This window comes from Actinia tenebrosa, unplaced genomic scaffold (assembly GCF_029948245.1).
Source record: "Actinia tenebrosa isolate PJP-AT-01 unplaced genomic scaffold, QUT_ActTen_1.0 PGA_scaffold15__27_contigs__length_11533743, whole genome shotgun sequence".
NCBI classification, from domain to species: Eukaryota; Metazoa; Cnidaria; class Anthozoa; order Actiniaria; family Actiniidae; genus Actinia; species Actinia tenebrosa.
This window is the reverse complement of record NW_028292575.1, coordinates 9572719-9596123: the sequence shown is the minus strand read 5'-3', so window position 1 is coordinate 9596123 and position 23405 is coordinate 9572719. Positions and strand designations below refer to the sequence as shown.

The 23405-nt window shown below is 37.4% G+C and overlaps 3 protein-coding genes across 3 annotated transcripts; 2 read left to right on the top strand and 1 right to left on the bottom strand.

Annotated features, from left to right (window-relative positions):
- The first annotated feature begins 933 nt into the window (after window positions 1-933).
- On the top strand, window positions 934-11405 carry LOC116308176 (kelch-like protein 20). Its single transcript, XM_031718559.2, has 10 exons — window positions 934-1086; window positions 3361-3619; window positions 4203-4421; window positions 5573-5799; window positions 6268-6377; window positions 7454-7647; window positions 7823-8029; window positions 8414-8645; window positions 8770-8997; window positions 9467-11405. Exons 2-10 carry the CDS (start codon window positions 3364-3366, stop codon window positions 9633-9635), a joined length of 1842 nt encoding a protein of 613 aa, XP_031574419.1. The 5' UTR covers window positions 934-1086; window positions 3361-3363; the 3' UTR covers window positions 9636-11405.
- A 629-nt stretch (window positions 11406-12034) lies between these two features.
- Window positions 12035-16951, bottom strand: LOC116308177 (potassium voltage-gated channel protein Shal-like). Its single transcript, XM_031718560.2, has 2 exons — window positions 15597-16951; window positions 12035-13530 (listed from the first exon to the last, which is right to left on the bottom strand). Exons 1-2 carry the CDS (start codon window positions 16703-16705, stop codon window positions 13332-13334), a joined length of 1308 nt encoding a protein of 435 aa, XP_031574420.2. The 5' UTR covers window positions 16706-16951; the 3' UTR covers window positions 12035-13331.
- Window positions 16952-19320: 2369 nt separating this feature from the next.
- LOC116308179 (signal recognition particle 19 kDa protein) lies at window positions 19321-22761 on the top strand. The gene is made up of 5 exons (XM_031718563.2): window positions 19321-19399; window positions 19482-19557; window positions 20092-20163; window positions 20977-21085; window positions 22471-22761. Exons 1-5 carry the CDS (start codon window positions 19350-19352, stop codon window positions 22611-22613), a joined length of 450 nt encoding a protein of 149 aa, XP_031574423.2. The 5' UTR covers window positions 19321-19349; the 3' UTR covers window positions 22614-22761.
- The last annotated feature ends 644 nt before the right edge of the window (window positions 22762-23405 follow it).

Here is a 23405-nt window from a genome sequence, read left to right as displayed (position 1 = left end):
CGAGGCTAACCCTGAGCAACAGACAACTCGAAACTAGAGTATTCAGGTTTTATTGAAAACCCCCTGAGACCTAGCCTGCATAGTAGTGTTCCCTTCCCCCTCCCAAAAGTGCTGCTGAACATGGCAACTCATACCAGCAACCTCTGAATAATTAATTCATTATTGCTGATATTGTGCATTTCTTTCCTTCCCAGTGGGTCTAATTTGTCTTGGTGCAATGTTTCCCATTCACAGACCATGCGTCATTCCCAAGAACATCATTTTTTTGTTTATGGCTGTGGTTTGTGGTTGTTTATTGATCCAACCCAAAGAAAGAACCTTATTTTCAAAAGGAAATGTCTATAATAATATACATGAAAAATTTACTCAATTCTGATTGGCTGAGAAATGTGATGTTTACCAATAACCAATAGTAATTTACACTGCAGGCAAATAATTTCGAAAATTGTCAATTTTTCATGTGTATCATTATAGTCATGGTTGCTTATTCAATTTGAAATGAATTTTTACTCACGTGTTTCTTAAAGAGCTCAAAAAGCAATTGCCCTGGGGGCTCATGCTATTTCGAAACTCTTTGAAAAATCCAATCATGCAAACTATTAAATAATTCCAAATTGCTCTTGAAACCATATGATTACTTATACTTAGACATAATGCTTTATTTACCTGGACACAAATGATGTTTCAAATGCCATATACTCACTGGATCTCATGATGAAGCGAGGCCGTTCGGTAATCCTCCTTGAAGCAGCGCAGTTTTTCTGGTTTTTTTTTGTTGTTGTTGTTTTGTTTTTCTGTTTTTTTTTTTTTTTTTTTGTTTGTTTTTTGCCCCCACATTTCGTGCGGGTTCCGATGAAAGGACGACAACGGAAGTACTATGACAGTTATCCCTCCTACCGCAGTTATCATTTCCTGTTTCTTCCTAATATGGACGTGATCATAAATGACGTCACATGAACAGTAATCCTCCCGCGAAGAGCTGAAAGAGCAAATACAACCTGAAGAAGGACAATATTTTCACGGCTTTTTCTCTGCTTTTACCATGGAAAAACGACATCTCTCACCGTATTAGGAGCACTCAGTCTGGTAAGTTTTGTTTCTTTTAGTTTCACAAGTCAATATAGGGTTCACCATAGTCTGGTTCATTGATCAGCAAGTTCAAAAATTCTTCATTCGTTTGTTACGCTTTTATACCTAATGACAGATTACTGGCGTTAAAGTTTTTGCTGTTCTTTATATCGACCTCTTAACGTCAAAAAACTTTGGCTATTCCTTAATTCAGAAATGAAATCTTCTTGTTTCACTTTTGACTAAAGCCATGCGAATTAGTTCGCAGTATAGCTAGAGCTCCTGATCGAACCATTTTATAAGCTTAGTAGTACCTTTTGCTTGGCAACTCAAAATAAGCTTTCTCAATAGAAGAATTGTTTAATGGGACTACAATTCGTATCGTAACAAAATCAAAATCTCAAAGCCTTTTCTTGTTTAGTCATTTAATAATAATGCAAGTTTTTTTAAATAGTACTTCATAGGTGGTCTTCTTTCTACATAGGACCTTTCTGGATGTTTACAAACTAAGCTAATTACAGTAATGTGCAGTCTGTTTAAACTCTTCTAACTTCAAGAATATTCGTTTTGACTATTAAACATCCTTATTCAAGACCACGTATTTCCTAGTTTTAGTCTTTCGTATATTCTTTTACGAAGAGATTTTACCGACTAAAAAATAACGATGTGGCCAAATATAGTAATCTTCCATTAACGCCCCAGTAATTAGACCACTGGGACACGTTTCTTTGTGGGGTAATTCGTAAAATAATTGGCGCATTTTCTTTGATCTTCATTGTCTTTATTTAAGCATTTCATTTTCATTGAATTGATGTTATTGTCGGATTCTCGTAAATGAATTAATGTGAGCGATATTTTTTAAAGATATATGTAATTTAATGAGACAAGATAATTAGAACTCATATCGTTTGTTAATGTTGCAAATCTTTTTAGAAGTCTGATGATAGCTGATAAGAACTTGTTTAAGGCGGCTGCCTACTTTTGAAGGTTCGATTTGAGCCCATGATGTGCACGCACTCAAAAACTGCTGAAAAATCTACAAGATTTTATTGAAAAACCATACACGTTTTGAGCTTCAACAGGACAAAACCCTCAAATTTTGCATGGCACTCTATTTTTAATAGCTCATTTAAAAAAATTCCTGAAAATCTAGGTTATATCAACATTTCTAACACATATTAAACTCATCACACGTAGATGAGCTTGGCGTTGGTGCTTGGGTGGGAGGAGCCTCGGGAACTCGGCGGAGGTCAGCGGTAACTATGGCAACCCTGTCACCTCCCACCTAGCACCGTCACACTGACTTGGCAGTGGAATACTTACCTATACTTACCTTAGTGGAGGGTGGGTGGGAAAACAAATAGCGTTGGTGTAGCGTACAAACTGCGTAAGCTAGCGTTAGCGATATGAGATAGCGCATAGCGTTAGCGAAATCGGATAGCACGTGGCGTTAGCGAAATTGGATAGCACCCGATGCAAGCTTCGTCCCCAGATACCATCTGTTCATCATTCATCTCATTGCGTGAGACATTAATTTGCTTATCAGATGGCCGCGAAGCTATAGCCTTTTGATGACAGATACTTGCGATAACAGGCAACTTAGTTCAAGTCTAACTTTGCTGAAATATTTTATTTAACCACATAAAAAATAGATTTTCGTAGGGATTTTTGTTCGACTTTATGAGATTTTTTAAGAGCACCGAAACTACAAAATGACAAATCAATGTATCTCTTTGTTTTTTGATCGAAAATATCCATGTATTATTATAGAATGATTGACTAGCCTTCATTTGTGCAATCATATAGTCTGCAAATGACTATCATCTTATGAATCTTCATTTTATTCTAATCACTTCTGGTGGTGCAAGTTTTGCTCTAAATGCTCGCGCGTAGGCTTCCATTAAATGCTGTTTATCTCGGAAACAAACTCGGAACACCCAATTTTTCTTTCCAGATTTGGAATCAGTGTTCAATTTCAATTCAGAAAATTGAAGTTTTGAAAAAAGTTTAAATTGTTTTCCAAAAGTAGGCAGTCACCTTAAACTTGTAGAAATAAACTGTTGCACACAAGTTTCTGCTAAAAGTTTCATTTTACCCCTGCCATACACACACTATAGACCATATGTTAGTAATATTATAAACCTACCCTGGCTATTTACAGGTTATAATAGTGTACTTTAGTATAAGGATATATCAAAATTCCTTATGTATCATGGAATGATGTCGCCTTTTTTTGGTAGCATCATGATCAACCAGTATCTAGTTTGATGAGATCTTTTTTTATTGCCTCAGATAATGGCTAAAGTTTTGATCCAGACGTCTCCATCAGATGCTAACAAGCCATATCAAAGGCATGACAGCCAGTCTTCAGATGGTCACCCCTTTCTGTTTACTGACATAGCTCATAGTAGAGATTTTGTCAACAACTTGTGTTTATTAAGGCAACATGAGGAATTCTGTGACATGGTGCTGATGGTGGGCAATAAGTCTATCACCACTCACAAGGTTGTTTTAGCATCAAACAGTCCATACTTTAGGGCAATGTTCACAGGTATGGAGGATTCATGTTCCTATTTATCATTTTATATTTCAGTGTAAGCTGTATAAGTAGACTACTTTGATATGGGCTGAAATGAAACACAATCTATAACATTGTAGCTTTCCATAATTATTATAGATCTATGAAGATGTTTCACCTGTGGTAACACAGGTCATAAGAAACCTTTTTTCCTTGCTGATTCTTGCTCGACAAAATGAAAAATTGTACAATAGTGTCTTCAGGAGGTATCCAGGACCTTGCCTAAGAGACCTATGCAGAAATCTGCTATAGGATTCCTGTCTATAGTCCAATCAATTAGCATGTACCAGATGTCTATCAATGTCACTACGTTGTCAAGTGATTATGAAAGGGCAGAGCTATCACCTTCCCACTCCTATCACTGGGTCCAACTGCTCACAAAAACTGCTTATATGAGTAAAGTTAAAAAATGTTCTCAATGATTTAACCTTCAACTGAAGCAACTCAAAAGCTTTTGGTAATAAATTCTGTAATGAAAAAATAGTTGCAAAAATCACTATAGAACTGGTTTTTGTTGACATCACAATTAAAAGCTTTCTTTCTTTTTTGTTGTCAGGTGGTCTGCTAGAGAGTCGTCAGAGTACTGTCACACTTCAAGAGCTAGAGGAATCTGCCATGGAGGCCATGGTAGATTTTTTCTACTCTGGCAAAATACAGATTTCAGAACTCAATGTACAGGATCTTTTACATATTGCCTGCTTATTACAAGTGCAGTCTGTTAAAAAAGCTTGTTGTGAGTTCCTTAAAAGACAGCTAAGCCCAGAAAACTGCATTGGTGAGTTGCTTGATTCTTTGTAAGATTGATAACAATTCATAGTAAGTTCCGACTCCCCTTACATTACCTTGTCTCACAAGCTCAACAAAATACCTAGAATATCTCAAAATTAAAATCTCTGAAGAAACAAGGCACCCTATAGGTGTTCACTGGGTTGCCTGTATCATGCACAGAGGCCCAGTATAGCGGTACAGGGATGTAATGAGGTTAGGGCTACAGGGCAGTGTATCATTTTCCTGTCAAATCCACAGGAATCCCATATTAATTTAATCAATAAATTCAATTATAATGTGGAAAGCAGAATTATTGGGGCGAGGAGCACGCCCCCCCCCCCCCCCTTCCTATGCTAATTGCTGTAGAAGTTTGCAATAATAGCCAAAAGATAATGTAATGTTTCATAGAAAGGAATGATTTCCTTTAAGTCCTCTCTTAAGGTGTTATCCCTGTAATTCTAAACAGTGAGTTTCAGGCTCTGTGTTTTTCTATGCTAATAAACAGTGTTCTGCATGTCACACTGCTTGTCAACTTGATCACCAATAAAAATTGCCTAACTTGCCAGTGGTCATGAAACTGTACTCGGCTGAAGAAGTGAATGTATTTCACTCAGAAAATATTCTTTTACTCACCACAATACGCCATAGTTTTGCTACAAATTCCATTAGAAATATGATTCAGCTTATCTTTATTCGGGTAAATCACCAATTGATTCTTGAAAGTTAATTTCATTTAGAAGAAAGATGAAATTGAATTTGGTGATTTATTGTGGGTATTTTTTTGAAAATTGAACAGAAATACAGGGGCCATGGAGGGGGTGGGCAGGGGGGGGCTTTTCTCTACTAGTCTCTTATATTTACCAATCCTAGCCACCCAACCCCCTCCCCCCAACACACACACACACTTTAGGGTGCTCTGCGGCCCCTGAAATGACCAATAATGCAAAAAATGACAAATAGTGTGAAAAACAATAAAAAGTCTGATTCGGTGTGATTTTAAGTAAATGGTACTGAGTAGCACAGTGCGCTCAAACAAACAATCTCATACTTTACAGTGACAAAACAGGATATCCTATTGACTTTTATCTTTAAGAAAATATATGGAGAATATAATGTATTAATAAATCATAGTCAATCTAGTTTTGTACTCATTTGTAGGTATTTGTGCACTGGCAGATGCCCATTCTTGCAGGGAACTTTTGACCACATCTGAGTTATTTGCAAGAAATCATTTTGTAGAAGTTGTACAAGGTGAAGAATTTATGGAAATGTCAGCTAAACAGCTAGCACGGTTGGTGTTAGAAGATGAACTCAGTGTTCATTCAGAAGAGAGGGTATTTGAAGCTGTTGTTGCATGGATCAAATATGACATTCAAGGCAGACAGGTAAAGTATGCTGCCCCATAACCTGATCATTCCCACCTAGGCCAAGACCACCAGTGTAATATGACAGAAGTTCTTCTTGGAAGACAAAGTTCCAACTGATCTGAAATAATGATGTAGTAATCATGTCACCTCAAAATTGAAATGCCATGAAACCTGCAAAGATTGACCAGGGAAAAATATTAAACATGCCCTTCAATGCAATTAAATCACTGTTGTATTATTATTATTCGCATTTACTTAGCAACATAATTATTTTTTTCATTTGGTAGCCTGGAAATCCATAATTTCAAGAGAAAAAGTGAAACCTTAGCTTTACAAATTTTCTTGATTCTGAAAATTGGTTAACATTTTATTCTCAAATCAGTTGGAAGTCAGTTTCAGAGCATCCTTTCTCTACCATTATTAATCTGATTATTAACATTAAGAACACTCATAATTTAGGGAATTTGGAAATGCTTTTTTTTACAGGAATATGCCTCAGAGGTTCTAAGACATGTGCGCTTCCCTCTGCTTTCTGCAGAGTTTTTGATGGACAGAGTGGCTACAGAAGAATTGATTAGAAATGATAGGCTTTGCAGGTTAGAAAGTTTGTAATTTGCAGCATTTCCCTCTTCCAAATAGATGTTAACATTTAATGTTTGACCTTCCCCACCATAATGAAACCTTAAGCCCCATTTACACTAGCGGTTTTGTTGCGATTTTTTGCGATTTTCTCCATAATAAATAATGGTAAAGAATTTACTTGTAAAGTTTTTTTCAGGATACCAAGATTTTCCTAGACGAATGTCTCTTTTGAAGGATGAGACAAAAAATTTCACATTTCCAAAAATTGCCACAAAAATCGCAGCAAAAATCACTGCAAAAATCGCCAGTGTAAATGGGGCTTTTATGCCACATCACATGTGGATAAGAACAATAACAACATTTTATTTGTGACTAGAGGATGAAATATGTTTCTTATTCACATGTAAATTACAATTTGTATGGAAATTCGTGTGGGTGTCCTTAGTTGGTGTAGTTGCATTGTGAGCTAGTGAATCATTAGGCTTTTTGCTTTCAGAGAAAAAATGACACTTTAGCCTGTTACGTTCTTTTATTAAATATGTTTGGAAAAACCAAATAAATGCATTACTGCTTTCTAATTTCTGACAGTACTGTCTGACTAAATTTTCATATTTGCTCAACATAGATTTTCCATTGAAGCTAACTTTGATTATGATAATTATTGTCATTATGATGATGACGATGATGATGAGGATGATGATCATGATGATAAAGAACATAATGATGGTGGTGGTGGTGGTGGTGGTGGTGGTGGTGGCGGCGGCGGCGGTGGTGGTGGTGGTGGCGGCGGCGGTGGTGGTGGTGGTGGCGGCGGTGGTGGTGGCGGCGGTGGTGGTGGCGGCGGTGGTGGTGGCGGCGGTGGTGGCGATGATGATGGTGGTGGCGATGATGATGATGAGGGTGGCGATGATGATGATGAGGGTGGCGATGATGATGATGAGGGTGGCGATGATGATGATGATGATAATGATCTCTATCCACCATCATCCATTCATTCATTCTAAAACAATAAGATGTCTTACCTTCAGGGATTGCAAGTCAGTAGTCAATTCCAATTGTGTTCAATCTAATATACCATTTACCATTCTAGTGATCTCCTTTTTGAGGCAACAACATGCCTTCTTCTACCACGCCGTAAATCCCAGATAGCAAAAGAACGGGTCCAACCAAGACGACCAATGTCTGTTAATAAAGTGCTGTATGCCATAGGAGGAATGAGTAGGAGGGAAGCAAGCAAAAGTGGTGAAAAATTTGACCCTAAAGAAGGCAAATGGAAACCAATAGGTAGGGCTATTGATGACGTGTGTAGTTGTAAGTGATGATTCGGTGAGTAAGGTATGCAGTCAAATGGGTGTAACAAATTCCTTTCTATATCCATGAGCAGTGTGCATATATAGTCTATTACAGCAAACAGTGCCACTTGTCTCATTCTTTGGCTTTTGTCATTTCTTTTTTTCAGGTGATATGAGTATATGTCGATGGGGTGCTGATGTAGGTGCTCTTGGTCCGTATCTGTATATATGTGGAGGAAGTGACGATGCTTCTCGCTTAGACACTGTTGAAAGATTTGACCCATTTTCTAATGTATGGGTGCCATCTGTTCCCATGGCAACGAGTCGTAATGGGGTAGGGGTAGTTGCTGGCAATGGAAGGATTTATGCAATAGGTGAGTCATGACTGAGTTTTCTAGATAAAGTCTTACAACCAAACACATGAACAATAACTACATTTATTTTTCTCCAAACCGATATCCTATGAATCATGCATTCTCATTGGCTTCCAGAGCAGTTGGTATTTTCTTTTACCGCTGTCTGATATCCTTTGATAACAGATTGCAAAAATGACAAAAAATAATTGCAAGACAAGTTAAATATTGGGGAAAATAAAAATCCTACTTTCGGTCTGTATATGAAAAAACGGTGCCCCTGGTCTACATTGAAGACATGTATTGAACACTTTGGGCACAGTTTTCCCCTATCCGGACCGAATGTCTTGTTTAGCTCAATACTTCCAACTATGGTCATTTATTGCAATGATTGTATCTTTTCAGGTGGTTTTGATGGCTCAATGCCGCTAAACACTGCAGAGTATTATGACTCTAAAACAGGCCGGTGGACAGAGATAGCTCGTATGAATCAGTGCCGTTTTGGTGTTGGTTGTGTGGTATTAGACAATTACGTCTATGCAGTTGGAGGATCAGATGGTACAAATCTTAAAACAGTGGAACGATATGACCCGGAAACAAATAGATGGTCGTTTGTTGCTCCTATGAATACAGCTAGGTATGTTAACCTATACCAGATATTTGGAGTTGTCTTGTTTGTTATACGGCGTGTAGTTCCTAAGACTAGTTGACAAGCGTGATAGAACTCTATTACACGTGTTTGTTTCTTCATTCTCCTTCAGAAAACAAGTTGGTGTTGCATCGCTTGGAGGGTATATTTACGCTATCGGAGGATGCGATCATGGTAAGCGCTATGATACAGTAGAGCGCTATGATCCTGCCAAGAATGAATGGCTTGATGTATGTTCGATGAGCACCCCACGCAGTGGGTGTGGAGTAGGTGTCTTGGATGGTCTTGTGTACGCCGTGGGGGGATACGATGGCACTATGTATTTACAGTCAGTTGAAAGGTAAGTCTCGTCTCAAGTGATTGGCTAGTACCGTACTATGGGACTGTTGGTACAGAAAATGCGTGATTTTATCATAGACTATGGAAGCTGCCAATATTTCAATTATTTGCTACTTTAATAGTGTCCAAATTCTTCATTTATGCTAAAGAAATTACAACTTTTCTCACTCATATTGGCTTCATAATGATGATTATGGTGATGATTATGGCGATAACCTTGATTTACCGTTGTCTAGTACACTTAGCTCGATATAATGTATAGCGTAAAATCCCAGTTTTGGATTTTTGTTCTTATGACAATAGGAAAACACTGGAATCACGTGTTAATGGGCTTCTAACGGGGGGACCTTATAACTGGGATTTTACGGTATGCCGCTAATTTACAGGTACCGCCACAACATAATTGAGCTGCTTGTGGGTAACTGATGTCGTGTTAGCTGTCACTTACATTGTCATTGTTTTTATTTTAGATATGATCCACTAACGAACCAATGGTATCAAGCCCCTCCCCTCAGTCAACCACGTGACTGCGTAGCTGTGTGTGTAGCCACTTCTAAACGAGTTACTTGCTCAAGTAAAAGACTTTTTGAACATAGAAATAGCAGCCCACCCTCTTCGAACCACAGCCACTCGAGCTAGCAGTATGCTTATTTATCACGTGACGGAATATACAGTTGGCTGTTATATCACAACTCGATTGGTGAGGACCAACATCAAATTGATTGCATGAGCATAGCGGGATAAAGAAAGCTACGATCATGCAGCCCTTACCCTTTGAATTCATTGATTGAATTCATGGGGACGGGGAGGGGGAAGAAACCTTTAACTGAGTGACTGTTCAGACAATGTTCTGACGTCGTATATGAGTATCTTCGGCGGCGTTGGGTGGCAAAAATACGATGAGCTTTATTGGAATTGTACCATGAGCGATGGAAAACAACTATAGTAAAAACCCGCGTATAAGAACCTAGGTTTTTTCAAGTTAGCCTAAACAGGTTCTTATATAAATGGTATTTAGTGTTAAATTAGGCTAACTAGGTTCTTAATTAGGTTCTTAACTTTTGGTCAAGAAATAAAATAAAGTTTCATTTTAAGTTGGATTTTTTTATTCAATGAGGACATGTTCTTTACAGTAACCATGTAAAGTTATAGTGTTTATAACATTATTGTGTACAGACTGTGTTATAAATATATTTTTGAAAAGATTCTAAATTTTTTTTCTTTTTAAAAAATAAGAACCTGTTTTAGGGTTTTAGCCTAACAGGTTCTTAAATTTTAGGTTCTTGTACGCGGGTTTTTACTGTATTGCTATCTATGTGATATACCACAAATTGATAATTTAATTGCAAAAAAAGGGCCAAAACGAAACTCTTCATGGGTTAACAGAATGTTATGAAGTTTTTGTAGTTTTTATTTAATTTTCAAATAACCGTATCCTTCACTTTCGGCGAGAATAAAACTCCGGTACTCGAAGTGCTGTCGTAGAAGACACGTACGTTTGTAGTGAACAAGGGTTTGTTATCGGCTGCTGTCGTCACATTCTCAGTCTTTATATGCTAAAATGTACAGTTTATTAAAACGAAAACACTCTAAAATTGCCCTATTTCACAATGACGTCACTGCTTGTTTATGTGGGGGATAGAATCGCCAAATCCAATAGAAAATTCAACAATATTTTCTCCTAGCGAAACAGTTTAATCTAAAATGGCCTGGTTTTCAGATATAATATGTGTTAATATGTACTAAAAAATATTCTGAGCGTTTGCTGGCTATTCTACTTCTCTTTGTGGATTGATACGGGTTTTAGAACAATTTTCGGTGAATTTGCGTTGATTTGACCCCCTCCGACGACCATGATCCTTTGCGTTGATGTGACGCCATAGTGAAATAGGGCAATTGTACTTGCTGATTTTACAACATGATTTAATATATCGTTAATATTTAAAAGTTGGACAACTAAGAACTCTGGGTGTGGTGTTCAAAAATTAAGTAATTGCTTCGTGTTCTTTGACAGTTTGTATATAATAAAACACATATTACCTGGAAACTCGGGACACAAGTGTGTTTTGTGGTTCCTCGATCGCCGTCTCGGGACCACAAAACACACTGTTTCCCTCAATCTCAGTCAATAAGTGTAAATTAGTATAGTTAGTGTGTAACAGTGAAATGACAACAAAAGAACACAATGGAATTACGGTCAACGTATTTCACGGGTTAATGAAAACCACTCAAAATAAGAAAAACCGTGATTTTGTCCCAATTACAAGTGTTAGTAAAGAATTCCTCAAAGAAACATTTACTCGGTATTGACCACTTGTATTTTGTAAGTACATACATACTGATGGTCAATGGGTTATATTTTGTCAATGATTTAACACGTAAACATTGTAAATAAAAGATACTATTGTTGTTGTTGTTAATGACATAGTGTTGACGCGTAGGCTTTACCCTCCCTACGTACCCTGCTGAAACTGAGGACCCGTCCGGCCGCATGCACTAGATTTGTTTGAAAAGCACATGCTTTCCAATGCGTCTTGGCTTTGGGCCCACAATAATCGATTGAAAACTCGTGCATTTGAAAACGCCTTCCTGTGTAGTCTTTCTTTGCAGCCGTTTTTGTGTCGGGAGTTTGGGGACCGACACTAAGGACGCCTGCAAAGAAGACTATACTTCCTGAGTGGAGACATTCGAAAACGGAGGCTTTTGAAAATTCTGACGTCATTCACACGGGTGTGTCACGTCTGTTTCTCGCATGCGATGATAGGGCGTTATTTCTGATCGTGATGAGGAGGTTTTTGAGATATACACCTATTTCAAAAAAAGTCGAAGGCGAAAAGCGTTAGGACTGAAATATAAGCTTAATATTCTCTTGCTCTCGGTTATTGAACTTATGGCCCTCGAAAACGAAAAGTAAAACTATAGAAGAAGACAAAAACCAAGACTTGTGGGCGGTTGGAGATGCAACTAGGGACTCCCCCTTCCCGGATCGGCCACTGCACATTTACTGTTTATGAGATTAGAGAAGTGTACAAATGTACTGAAACTCTTCCTTGGTTTATTTGGTGACTGTATCACCAAGTACACTAAGCGTGTGAATTAGGTTCCCATCAGCGAATTATCTCGAATTAGAGACACCCACACCCCTGAAAACCAAAACCAATGCCAACTTAGCCATGTGAAAAATAAGTAGATATAATCTTCAGTTTATCTTTTTAGTGGAGCTAGGAGTAATGTATTGTTAGAGTGCTTGCACTTTTAACTCTGTGAAAGAGTACTAAGTTTATATACCGTTAAATATTACAAAATAGAGTGGTTTTCAAAAACCCGTGAAATACACTTTAGCGTATTACACTTTAATACACTTTATTGTCCACATTTTCTTTTGATTTTCTTTTGTGTTTTTGGTGTATTACAATTTATTAAACCTTAGCTATTACACTTTGTTTCACGGGTTTTTGAAAACCACTCTAGTTCAATGTTCTATTATTTCCCCATTGGTATTTAGTACTAAAATAGCCAGTCTGCGTTTGGGGGAATTAAACTGGGTCCAGTTGGAAAAATGTCCCTTAAAGCAATACCACAATACAATGCATTGGCAACTCGATCCAGTTTGCCAGCTCAAACCCGTAATGGCTTGAGTGCAATGTTGTGTATGGAAATAGTTTTGCTATAGCGAAAATATCAGACTTGTATATATTGATTAACTTAGTCAGCTAGAAAGGGTTTAGATAAGCTAATCGTGGAAAACACATCCAGCACCGTTCAAAGTGTATTCGTTTTCTACCCACGGTAAGGTGCGCGGTAGCTTCGGTAGGGGTGATAGATGTGAGGTCCTAGGGAATGCATAACTCTGCATTTGATGCCGTAAACAAAAAGATGGGTTGTGCGTGGTACGGTCACGGTTCGCCTGTACCGCAAGTTTCTCACGCTGAGATATGCGGTGATGTCTGTTCTATGAAATATAATGGGCGCGGATTAAATACAACAGTCACTTCAACTGAGTTTGATGCTATGGGTCAGTGCCTGGGGATACATGGTGAAATTAATTTCAGAATGATTTACAAAAACAGTTTTCTCACGAATGCTAGCTGAGTCGAAACCGGCTTTAGGGACGGTAAATTGTGCCGCATGTTTCTGGACACTAACCATTCTTAAACCAAAAGGTCTATAAACGTATCTATTCAATGTTTTATCAAGATGAGAAAATGTTTACTTGATTGGTTTAATCCCACTCGACCATCATGTAGTTTGATAATAGTATTAACTATTTATAAGACATTCTTGAAGGTATCGAGCATCCATGACTTAATTCCACAAGTTCATTTTGTTGATCTGTTAGGCTGAATTACATACATGCTCGTTGTCTGGACCTTCACCGTCTTCATCTTCATCTTCGGGATTATTGTTCTGCCCAATAAGCTTCATTTTCATTTCTAAGATGGGAACAGGCAGTGCAATAACCAGAGTTCCAACAACACAGCATATACTGCCCATCAGCTGTCCCATGGTGGTTTCAGGGGTCATGTCACCGTAACTAAGGATACAACATAGAAGCAGATTAACATACTAGTAGTATAATTCAACATGCACCTCCTTCATAGGATGAAGGATGATCCATGCTTTGCAAAAAAAAATCCCACTGACTGAGAATCGTTGTGCATGGGTAGATATAAGTGCTTATTTTATTGGCAGTCTTTCCCAGGGACGTTTATTCTTCACTAATACTTAATGAGGCTCCTACGTCTTTATCCACTTGGCAATGGATGTACAATTATCTCTGATAAAGTCGTCCTCATTAAAGAATACTAATGAAGGGGACTTTATGGGGTTTAAACATCCATGCAAGTGACGTGTATGGTCGCTTCAGTTGGTTCAAAGGCTCATTACTTTTTCATGATTGGCTTTTGAAAGCAAAGTTAACTAATGGGAGTCGTCGGAACCATCGATTCGAATATTTATACCTCCTTTTGCAAATCTAAACGTGCTAAATTTAAAATATTTTCGGGCTTTGAGTACGTTGTCGTGTTATGAGAGAGAAAATGTGTTTTCTTACTTACACGCGCGTAAAAACATAAAAACCTAGATTGTTTATTATCTTTTTAGCAAAAACGACAGGCTTTATCAACCTTTATATAAATCAATCCTCTTTTATGAATAGTGAATGGGGTGTGAGAACAAATAAGTCGGTTTATCACGGAACTTGCCTTTTCCAATCTTAACTATCTGGTTGTCAAAACGAAAGAGTTTTTCGTTGTTTTGGCCACAGTGCATCTAGCGGATATAAATGATTTAGATGCAAGGGAGTAAGTGAAACTCATCTAGATTCGAAGTAGTATTTGCTTCCACACGTTTACCGGCCGACGAACCGTAAATGGAGAAGGGACTATAAGCTACTCGAGCATTGGGAATCTTATTTTTGCATTTTCTTTCTTGCAACTTATTTAACTTATAAGGAACCTTCTTTACTTATTTTCCTCTTTTAGTTCTCGTGATGTGTATATACTTGAAACTACTGAATTGAATCTAGCTTCAGGCTCGCAGCAGGACTGCTAGACTATTTTTCTAACACTGCCTGGTGACCGCGAACTAAATGAGAACGGCAACAATTAACGCAAAAACAGCTAAAATGCTCGAATTAAACTAAGAAGGCTATGGACAATGCACTAATGCATGTGTTCCATAGAGTATCTACCAAAACAAGTGAAATGAGCTTAAGATTAATTGGTTGAATTTCATGGTATCTTTTTAAATTTTTCTGTTAAATATAGGCCTGTTGTGTTTTTGCAGTCATGCAAGATTAAAATGATGACAAGCACAACACGAAGCAGCATATTAATTGAATTCATCAGTGACTGTAATTAGTGGGTTCATGATATCACGATATCTATTAACTATGAAGATGTGGATACACTAATCATAACTAATCTTGTCAAAAAGGACCAAAATCCTTCAATTACTGTTATTACTTCCTGGGTCATGCAATATAAATATCTAGGTCGATAGATGTGGAATTTTGTATCTTTGATATTTCATGATTTAAAACACTATAATAATGGCCTGTTCTTGTCAAGCTAGTAAGGCCAAGTCTTGAATTTTCATGATACTCTGAAAACGATTTACTGCTGCAAATGAAAAATTTAACGTACTCGCAAATTCCGTAAGACCCACGGGTTTATTAAATTATACATCGTTTCTAGTCATTTCCATCGTTTTGTTTGAAGCTAGTGAGACTAATAAATTTAAAATGAATCAGAAAACCGAAAACGTTTAATGAAATTTCAGTGTTTGAGAATTCAATATTCTGTACTCTTGATACATTGTAATCCCCTATGCCAGGATACGAACAAAGAATCTTAAATAACCAAAAAGAGTATCCGTGTTCGGATATGTCCGTAATATAGAGGTGTCGGCGTGGGGAGGTTCTACTGTGTAACTCTTTTTAAACATGCAACCCGGTAAATTCTATTCAGTCCTGATTGGACGTCGCGTACGGTCTCGTCTACTGGGTATCATATGTACTATAGTACAGGGAAGGGCCGAAGTGATGCAGGAAAGCTAAATTTAGCTTGAATAGAACTTGATGGCTTAATCAGTACTTACCCCAGCGTAGTCATGGTGACAATAGCATACCACATGCTATCAGGTATGCTAAGAAACGTCGTCTTCGGTTCGTCTTTCTCGCAGTAATAAATTACTGTCGCAAAAATAATGACTCCCAATGAAAAGGAAAACAATATAAAACCTAATTCTGAAGAAGAGTTTTTGATTGATCCGCCAAGAGTTTGCAAGCGCTTTGAGTGCCGAGCCATTTTCACCACTCGAAGAACTCGTAAAACTCTTAAGACCACTAATTGTTCTGATTTTCCACCTGATGACTGGAGAAAGAGTCTCAAATAAAAAGGCAGAATTGATGCTACATCGATTATGTTATGAAAATTCTTGATAAATTTCATCTTTTCTGGTGCTACGAAAAGACGTACCAAGTACTCCAGCGTAAAGATAAACACGCATGTTGCATCGATATTGAAAAAGGTGCGTTTGTATGTTTGGCCGCAGGTTAGGTTATTTCCACAAGGAACTGTTTCGACGACTGTTGTCATTATACTTACTACTATAGCAATTCCAACTGTAATGTTAATAGTCTTGCCTAGTAAAGTGCTGTGAGGGTTTTCAAACAAGTCCCAGATAAGTTCCTTTGGCGATCGTTTTGCAGGCTTGCACTGACATTTCGCTACTCCAGTCTTTTCTGGCTCTTTCGGTACGCCCCTTCGACTTGCTTCGTCCATTTCTTCAAAGCAACATAATTCCATTCTATCCTGAGATATACGAAAGAATTTTAGTTCGTCCTTGTAAGAAATGCCACATTCGTCCAGGGAAAAATGCAATTTTCCCTTCCGGTAAAAGTTTAGAACATGCCGAAAGAAAATGGGATCTCGATCGAAGAAATATTCTTTCTTTTCCTTGTCGTAGAACGAATCCAGGTCTAAACTTCCCAAAAGTGTTTGGGGATATTTCTGCAGTGTTTTTTCCCAAGTTTCAAACTTTCTTCCGCTGACGTTGATAATGATTCTGCGATCATTTTGGTTTAAGAGCGGTTGACGAATAGCGCCTGAAAACTGTTTGTTCATTAAAGGTGTCATTGCTACCAGTCCAGCGCGTGCAGCTGGGAGCCAACAGTCAAGATTATTAACAGATCGGTGTCGTTCCATGGTTATAAAGAATTATCTATTGTAGTTATCCACTTGTGTCAAGAACCATTGCGGTTCTTGAACTTCTTTCAGTATATCTTATAAGTTTTGCAAGACGACCGCACAAATGTTCAGATATGCGCGTTCTGAGTAATTGACTTGATCAATAATTAATGAAGAGTTCGGAAAGATTTAACAATGAGCCAATGGGGGTAAACTGCTTGTTAGCCTATTGAAAGGGATATTTTGACATTCCCTATCGTACGTGTCGACGCAAAAAAAAGTTTGTTAATAAACTACTGCTAAATCTCCACTAGAACTAAAATCTATGAATACAAGTCATTACAGACAGACCTTGACAATGTGATACGGGTACCAGTATTAATTGTGCAACTTATTGAGATAACAATGCATGTTTCCCTTTCTTTAATACAAAGATCCGTCCACCCTTTTCTTACTTGCAGCAGCCAATGAGAATAGTTTGCATTGAAGGGTGTTTTTGCTAATCAGGACTTCAATTGTTATGCATCACTCTCACAGTTGGTGGAGCAGTTTTCAAATAAATTCCCATTCATCTATGAATCTCGCCCGCAACAAAGGTTTTACACGTAAATAGATCTCTAGTCATACTTCGCCGCGTGTATTGATAAAACGTATGTTTTTGTTTTCGCATTCCTTATGTTTTACCCGTAAATTAGCGTAAGGGGGAATCCAAAACACGGTGAATAATCTTTTATATAGAGCATATATCCCCGACGGTTCCAGATGATCTGCAATGTTTTCTGTAGTTTTGAATCCCACGATTAATCTAGCTAACCAATGAACGTTATGTTTAATCCTCAAGAATAATCCTACATCTCAGCTAGAAATGGCATAAATGTGTAATCTTTTTCTGACAATTATCAATTGAGGACAATTATTACGAATAACACATGAGTATTAATTGAAAAGTCCATTCCGGCAAGCCACGCAAGCCATTTAGTGGTACGATAAGGCGCGAAGCGGGACATTTTACACGATATTCAAGTGATTCGGCTACCATGATGAAATATTCATCATCGGTTACCAGTCTGAGAGGTGAATGATAGATTCAAAGAACGCACTTGAAACCTTAATGCGGTTTCACTACTAAACTTAGTCAATATTTTAGATCTCACTGAACGCTAGATCTAATGCGTCGCCTCTCACCAATACAGACGATTCGATTCCTGGGCTCAGTGCCATATGTAAATAGATTGTTTTGCTTATTTTGTCTATTGGTTCTCTCCCGTGCTTCGTTGGTTTTTCTCAGGGTTCTCCGGTTTTTCTTCATTCGCAAAAATTAACTTCTGAATTCCAATAGACCGTTTTCTCAGGTTGCGTGCGCATCCAAATTTAAAGAACTTGACGGGCCAAGATACCAAAACACGAGCTTTATGATGACTATTATCATGCATTGCTTTGAAAATTTTTTCGATAAGAATTCATAAAATCGATTATTATCAATTTTACTAAATTTGCGTTTTTCAATTTTGTGGCCCGTCAAGTAGGATGCGCACGCAACCTCAGTTGAGAAAACGTAACGGTCTGCTCGCTCTTTGGAGCTACTCTCGATAGGGTTAAATTTTTATATCTCCTTTTGCATTATACTGTGAGTGTGAATATAAATCGGTTATTTTATTTAGAAATTAAGACAGTTGACAGCATACATGAGGGTGTAGTTTTTTCAAGGCATAGACACGCTGAATGAAGTGTAGCAACATAGAGAGAAATCTTGGACAAAGACCACGACCTTTAAAAAAAAACAAAGCAAAAAACAAAAAAGAAAGAAAGAAAGAGGACAGACAAATAACAGAAATTGGAAGAAAGAGCAGAAACCATGGAAAGAGGACAGAAATCATATATGTTTGCCATAGAGGTATGTAGTAATATTCATCCATGCCATAAGACGTTTTTTGAAAAGTAAATTTTGCAAAAATTGCCAAAGAAAGGTTCGACCAGGTTTGTTGCTGTGTATTGTGCTCACGAGAAGCTCACAACACTCTCGTGTAAGAACACCTTATTCATGTACAACTGTGCAAATGCATAGAATATGAGAATTGAAAGATAATTAGTCTATATTAAGTATGGGCAAGGGGACATGTAAGGGAGGTACAAGAGATCCCTAGAGAAATGAGGATGAAAAGAATAATTATCCAGGAGTTCACGCACTTTGTCACTGTAGAATATAAATTCAACCAAATAAAATTCTAAATTTTAGTCGCATAAATTTGAGCTACGTTTGTGCTTATCATATGTCCTTGAATCCACAAAGTAAAAGGGGCATGTGTCCCGTACACCCCCACCCCCTCCTCCCCGTAGATCCGCCTCTGCATAGTATGTGTGAAATATTCAAATAGCTTTGGGTATCACCAGAGTTTTTAGTTTTGAATAAACATACAAAACTGTATGGATTGGGCCTAAAATACTTTCCGTAGGTGAATGGATTTGAGCATTCTAAAGTGTTAGATTGTCAAAAGACAGAAGGAAAAAAAAAAAACGAAAAAAAAAAACCCGCCCAAAAAAACCCAAAAAAAACCCACAACATGAAACCAGGCGCAGAAACAGCGCTTGGACTCCCTGTGGAGGCTCCTTTACACATTGCTAGGTCAGCGGTATGCCACCGTACAAAGGAAAGAAAATCAAAATGGCGGATTTGAACCCTTACTTGAGTAGCGATCCTTCGGCGAAAGACAGGTAAAGATCTCTCAGCTTTTACTTAAAATAGATTTGATACTGTCAAGGACAATAATTAAGTCTTATATGTGGCATTTTTTAGGTGGATAGTTATATATCCAGCGTATTTAAACGGTAGGAAGACAGTAGTGCAAGGCCGACGTGTACCTAAAGTCAAGGTGAGCTTATGAATACTTTATTGATACTTAGTTCAAAGTTCAAAAAGCTTCGCTGAAGTTTGACATATTGGTCTCTTTTTCACTTTAGCTGGCCTTAAAAGGATCGTTAAAGATAATGCAAAAATATTCCCAGAACATGAGTTAATAAGAACAACATAACTGATGCTGTCTCCACATCCATGCATTTTCCCCCACAGGGGAGATTGAAAGTGGTTGTGCATAGGAACCGCACACAGAGTAGAAAGCTTAAAGAAATAAATCAATTATACCAGCTGGGTTGGGTTAAAGTAAGGGAAGGTTTAAATATCCTTTTTCAGTCACTGGCTTGAAGTAACCAGTACTCCATTTTACAGTTTCGTTCAATGACCATGAATAATAGTTCCAAGCCGAGGTTGGAGTTGCTGCGCATGATAAAAAGCATAGTTTTGCTATGCGCAGAAACTCCAGCCTCGACTTACAACTATTATTCGTGGTCACTGAACGAAACTGTAAAATGGATTATTGATATAATCTCCATACAATGTTCTCTTTCAGTCTGTAGATAATCCAACTGTCTATGAGATTCGTGATGTCTGCCAAAGTCAAGGTCTGGAAGTTGGAGTTGAGGTTCGTTTTCTTCTGCAGAATGTTTTGAACAATACATCAAAATTTACACTATTAATTGTGTAGACACCCCCCTACCCCCCGGAAATTCCAATTTTCTTCCATACAAACTCTGTAATTTTTGTTCTTTTTCTGACCCCCCTACTCTTCAGAAATTCCAAATTCCTCTGTGAGGTGGGTGTGGATGATTGCTGGAACTACACATTAAGTGCAAAGTAAAGTGATTGTTTTTATGTCATCCATCATCATCAGACGGACTGCTCTAGAATGAATAATTTACTGACAGTGAGGCACTGTTAGAGGTACTATTCTGACAAGCAACAAAAGAACATTTCATTATTGCAACATAGGCAGTTTGTGAATGACTGGTCATCATGCCACCCAATCTAGCATACTACTTAGAAGTTTTATTACATAGTTAGGATAGTACTAATGCACTGAGTGGTAGAAAACTTTGCTTTATTAGTGACACATTGCTTTTTTTTTTGCGTAAATAAATTCAATACCAAAATAGAATTAATAACTATATTATAAAATGAATAAAACACCTTTTCACTGTGCCCTTTCAGTAATAAAGCACTTAGGAAGTGCCGTAAGCACTCAAGAAGTAAGAGAAGCACTCACCTTCTTTCATGCTTTACTTCCTGCATGCTTTATTACTGAACGGAGCACAGAAAAAGCTTTTTTATTTGTTAATTAAAATATCAGAAACTCACAGCTACCATTGGTGACTGATTGAATCAGTCAATACTTGTAGTTTTGTTTATAATGTTACTAATGACATTACTAATGATAACGAATTTGGTTTATATTTAGGACAAGATGTATCCCAGAGATAATTCAAAAGATGCTTTATGTAAAGGAAGGGTCAGAGTCCAACTTAAGAACTCACAAAATCTACCAATAAATGAAAAATTTCAGAACAGTAAGTATTTTTTCTTTGCATATCAAAAGCTAGCTAATTTGTAAGTTAATTTTGCTTGCATTATATAGGAGTTGGGAGCTAGCAAATTGCTAGTTTAAGAATCCAACTAGTCACTGCAACCACAATGCACTGCATGCACTGTACCTATATTTAATGTTTACATTGTTTGCCTGCATTTGCTTCAAGATCTGGCAGAGCAAAATTCCTGCAAATTTAGTATAAGTCCTCTAATACCCCAAATTTTTTTCCATTCTTTCCATTCTTTTTTCCCATCCTTTTTTTCATTCCATAGCAAGTAGGTAGGTTCAGAAAGATTTTTCTTGTGACATTTATTTGACTTTTCAGTTGCCAAACTGGTAGCCATCGCAGCTTTTGAAACTTATGGAGTTTTTAGAGGCAGTCTCTGTAAAAGCAGCCCACTGCATTTCGGGACAAAAAATAGTTTCCCCTCAAACTTTCACCATAGAAAAGTAATTACTTTTTGTGAGCTGTGACAAAAAATGCAATTTTTCTTAAAATTCTCAAAGGCAAATGTATTTGAATCAAAACCAAATTGTGCACATCATTGCCTAGTGCAGTAATGTATTGCATATAAATGGCGTGCTTTTGGTATTTCTAAGTTAGTTGGTTTTTCACAGTTGATATCAAATGTTAGCCTCCATGCTTTCCACAAGTTGTTTCACTAGCTGCATCTAATTAACATAGTTCCCATCTACCATTTTGGTCTCAGCTTCTGTTTTTAATCAATTTTACAATTGAGTGTATGATGGACAGTTAAGACCCTTTGCAAAACAAGGAATATGTGTTTGAACTTTTTTCTGGAGCATAGACAAGGAACGTTTGAAATGGCATTTAGTAATGGAGCAAACTTTTAGTCACAGTGCTCTAGCATAAATACCTGAACTTTCAGGTTAACAATTTTCAATTTAAAAGGATTTGTATAAGAAGCAGAGCCAAATATTGTGACCCTTCTGCACCACTTTCATGCTGTGCACATTCATGTCTTAGGCCAAGGGCAAACATCGAACTTTCCCTGCACTGAACTTAATTACATCAGTGAATGCCGCCTCATTATCACCTGATATCCATTGTTTTTAATGAGTTCGGTGCATGGAAAGTTCAACGTTTGCCCTAGGCCTTAGTAAAACAAAATATAGTTAATATCCAATTTTATAAAGAGTTTTCTTTTTAGTTTTTTTTTAAACATGCACTAGAGTGCAAACAATATAACCGTGAAATTTTAGTAATACTAAATAGAACAATTTCATGCAAGTTCCATTGTTTTCTATTGTTTAATTAGCACTATTTTTGTGCAGTTATTCAGTAATTAGTGTTTCACAGATTAATTTTTTGCATTCTAACATTTTTTTTTTAAATTTTAACAGGAAAAGCTCTTTTGCTATTTCTTGGTGAAATGATCCCCAAACTAAAATCAAGACAGACTAAATCAGGACAATCTGATGGTAACAGTCAACAACAATCAGCTGCTGCCAAGAAAAAGAAAGGCAAAAAAGCTAAAGCCAAATAATAATAAAATAATTTATTTAAAACACCAGAGTTATGTCATGTACAGTAGTAATACATGCAACACTGTGAAACACAAATTATGCTTTTACTTTTAAGGTCATAGCTGTTTTGTGTGGACAAAGAAAATAAATCCCTGTCAAGACAAAAAAGTTGAATGAGTTCTTCATTTCTTCTATATGCTTGGCCAATTCTTGTTTCATTTTCCTCAATACTCCAGCTTTAATTTCTGTTGCACAGGGTTGGTCTCCTTTTTGTGTCTAATACCTCCCCCCCTAAATAGCCCCAGTCCAAGAGCACTGAAAAAGAATAAATGACCCCCAGGGGGCTTATTAGAGGAAATACAGTATTCATGTGTTCCAGTGAAGGTCCATGGAATTTTCAAGTGTTTGTATCTTGTTGAAGTCATGCATTCTTTACTTTACTGCAGTGTTCTTACCAGGCCGCGCCATTGCGGGATTCGCGCATAAAAATCAGAAATGGCGCACAAATGTCAACTCTATGTGCCCCCAAGGGCGCATGAATTATCCAAAGAATACTTCCTGATAGTTATAAGAGATTTATAGTACTTTTGAAATAATAAAAGTCGATAAACAAGGTGAAAGTCCACATGAAACGGCATGAATCGGACATAGCCGCCATTTAGTATCTCACTCGCCAAGAGGTCTGGGACTAGTCTGTGTTAACTGTTTATTGAAGACTCAAGTATGGCTGCCCAGCGAAATTTTATTTAAAACTGTCTTACATTATTGTAGATTTGCAACAGTTACTGGCTAAAAACATTATTATTCTTTGT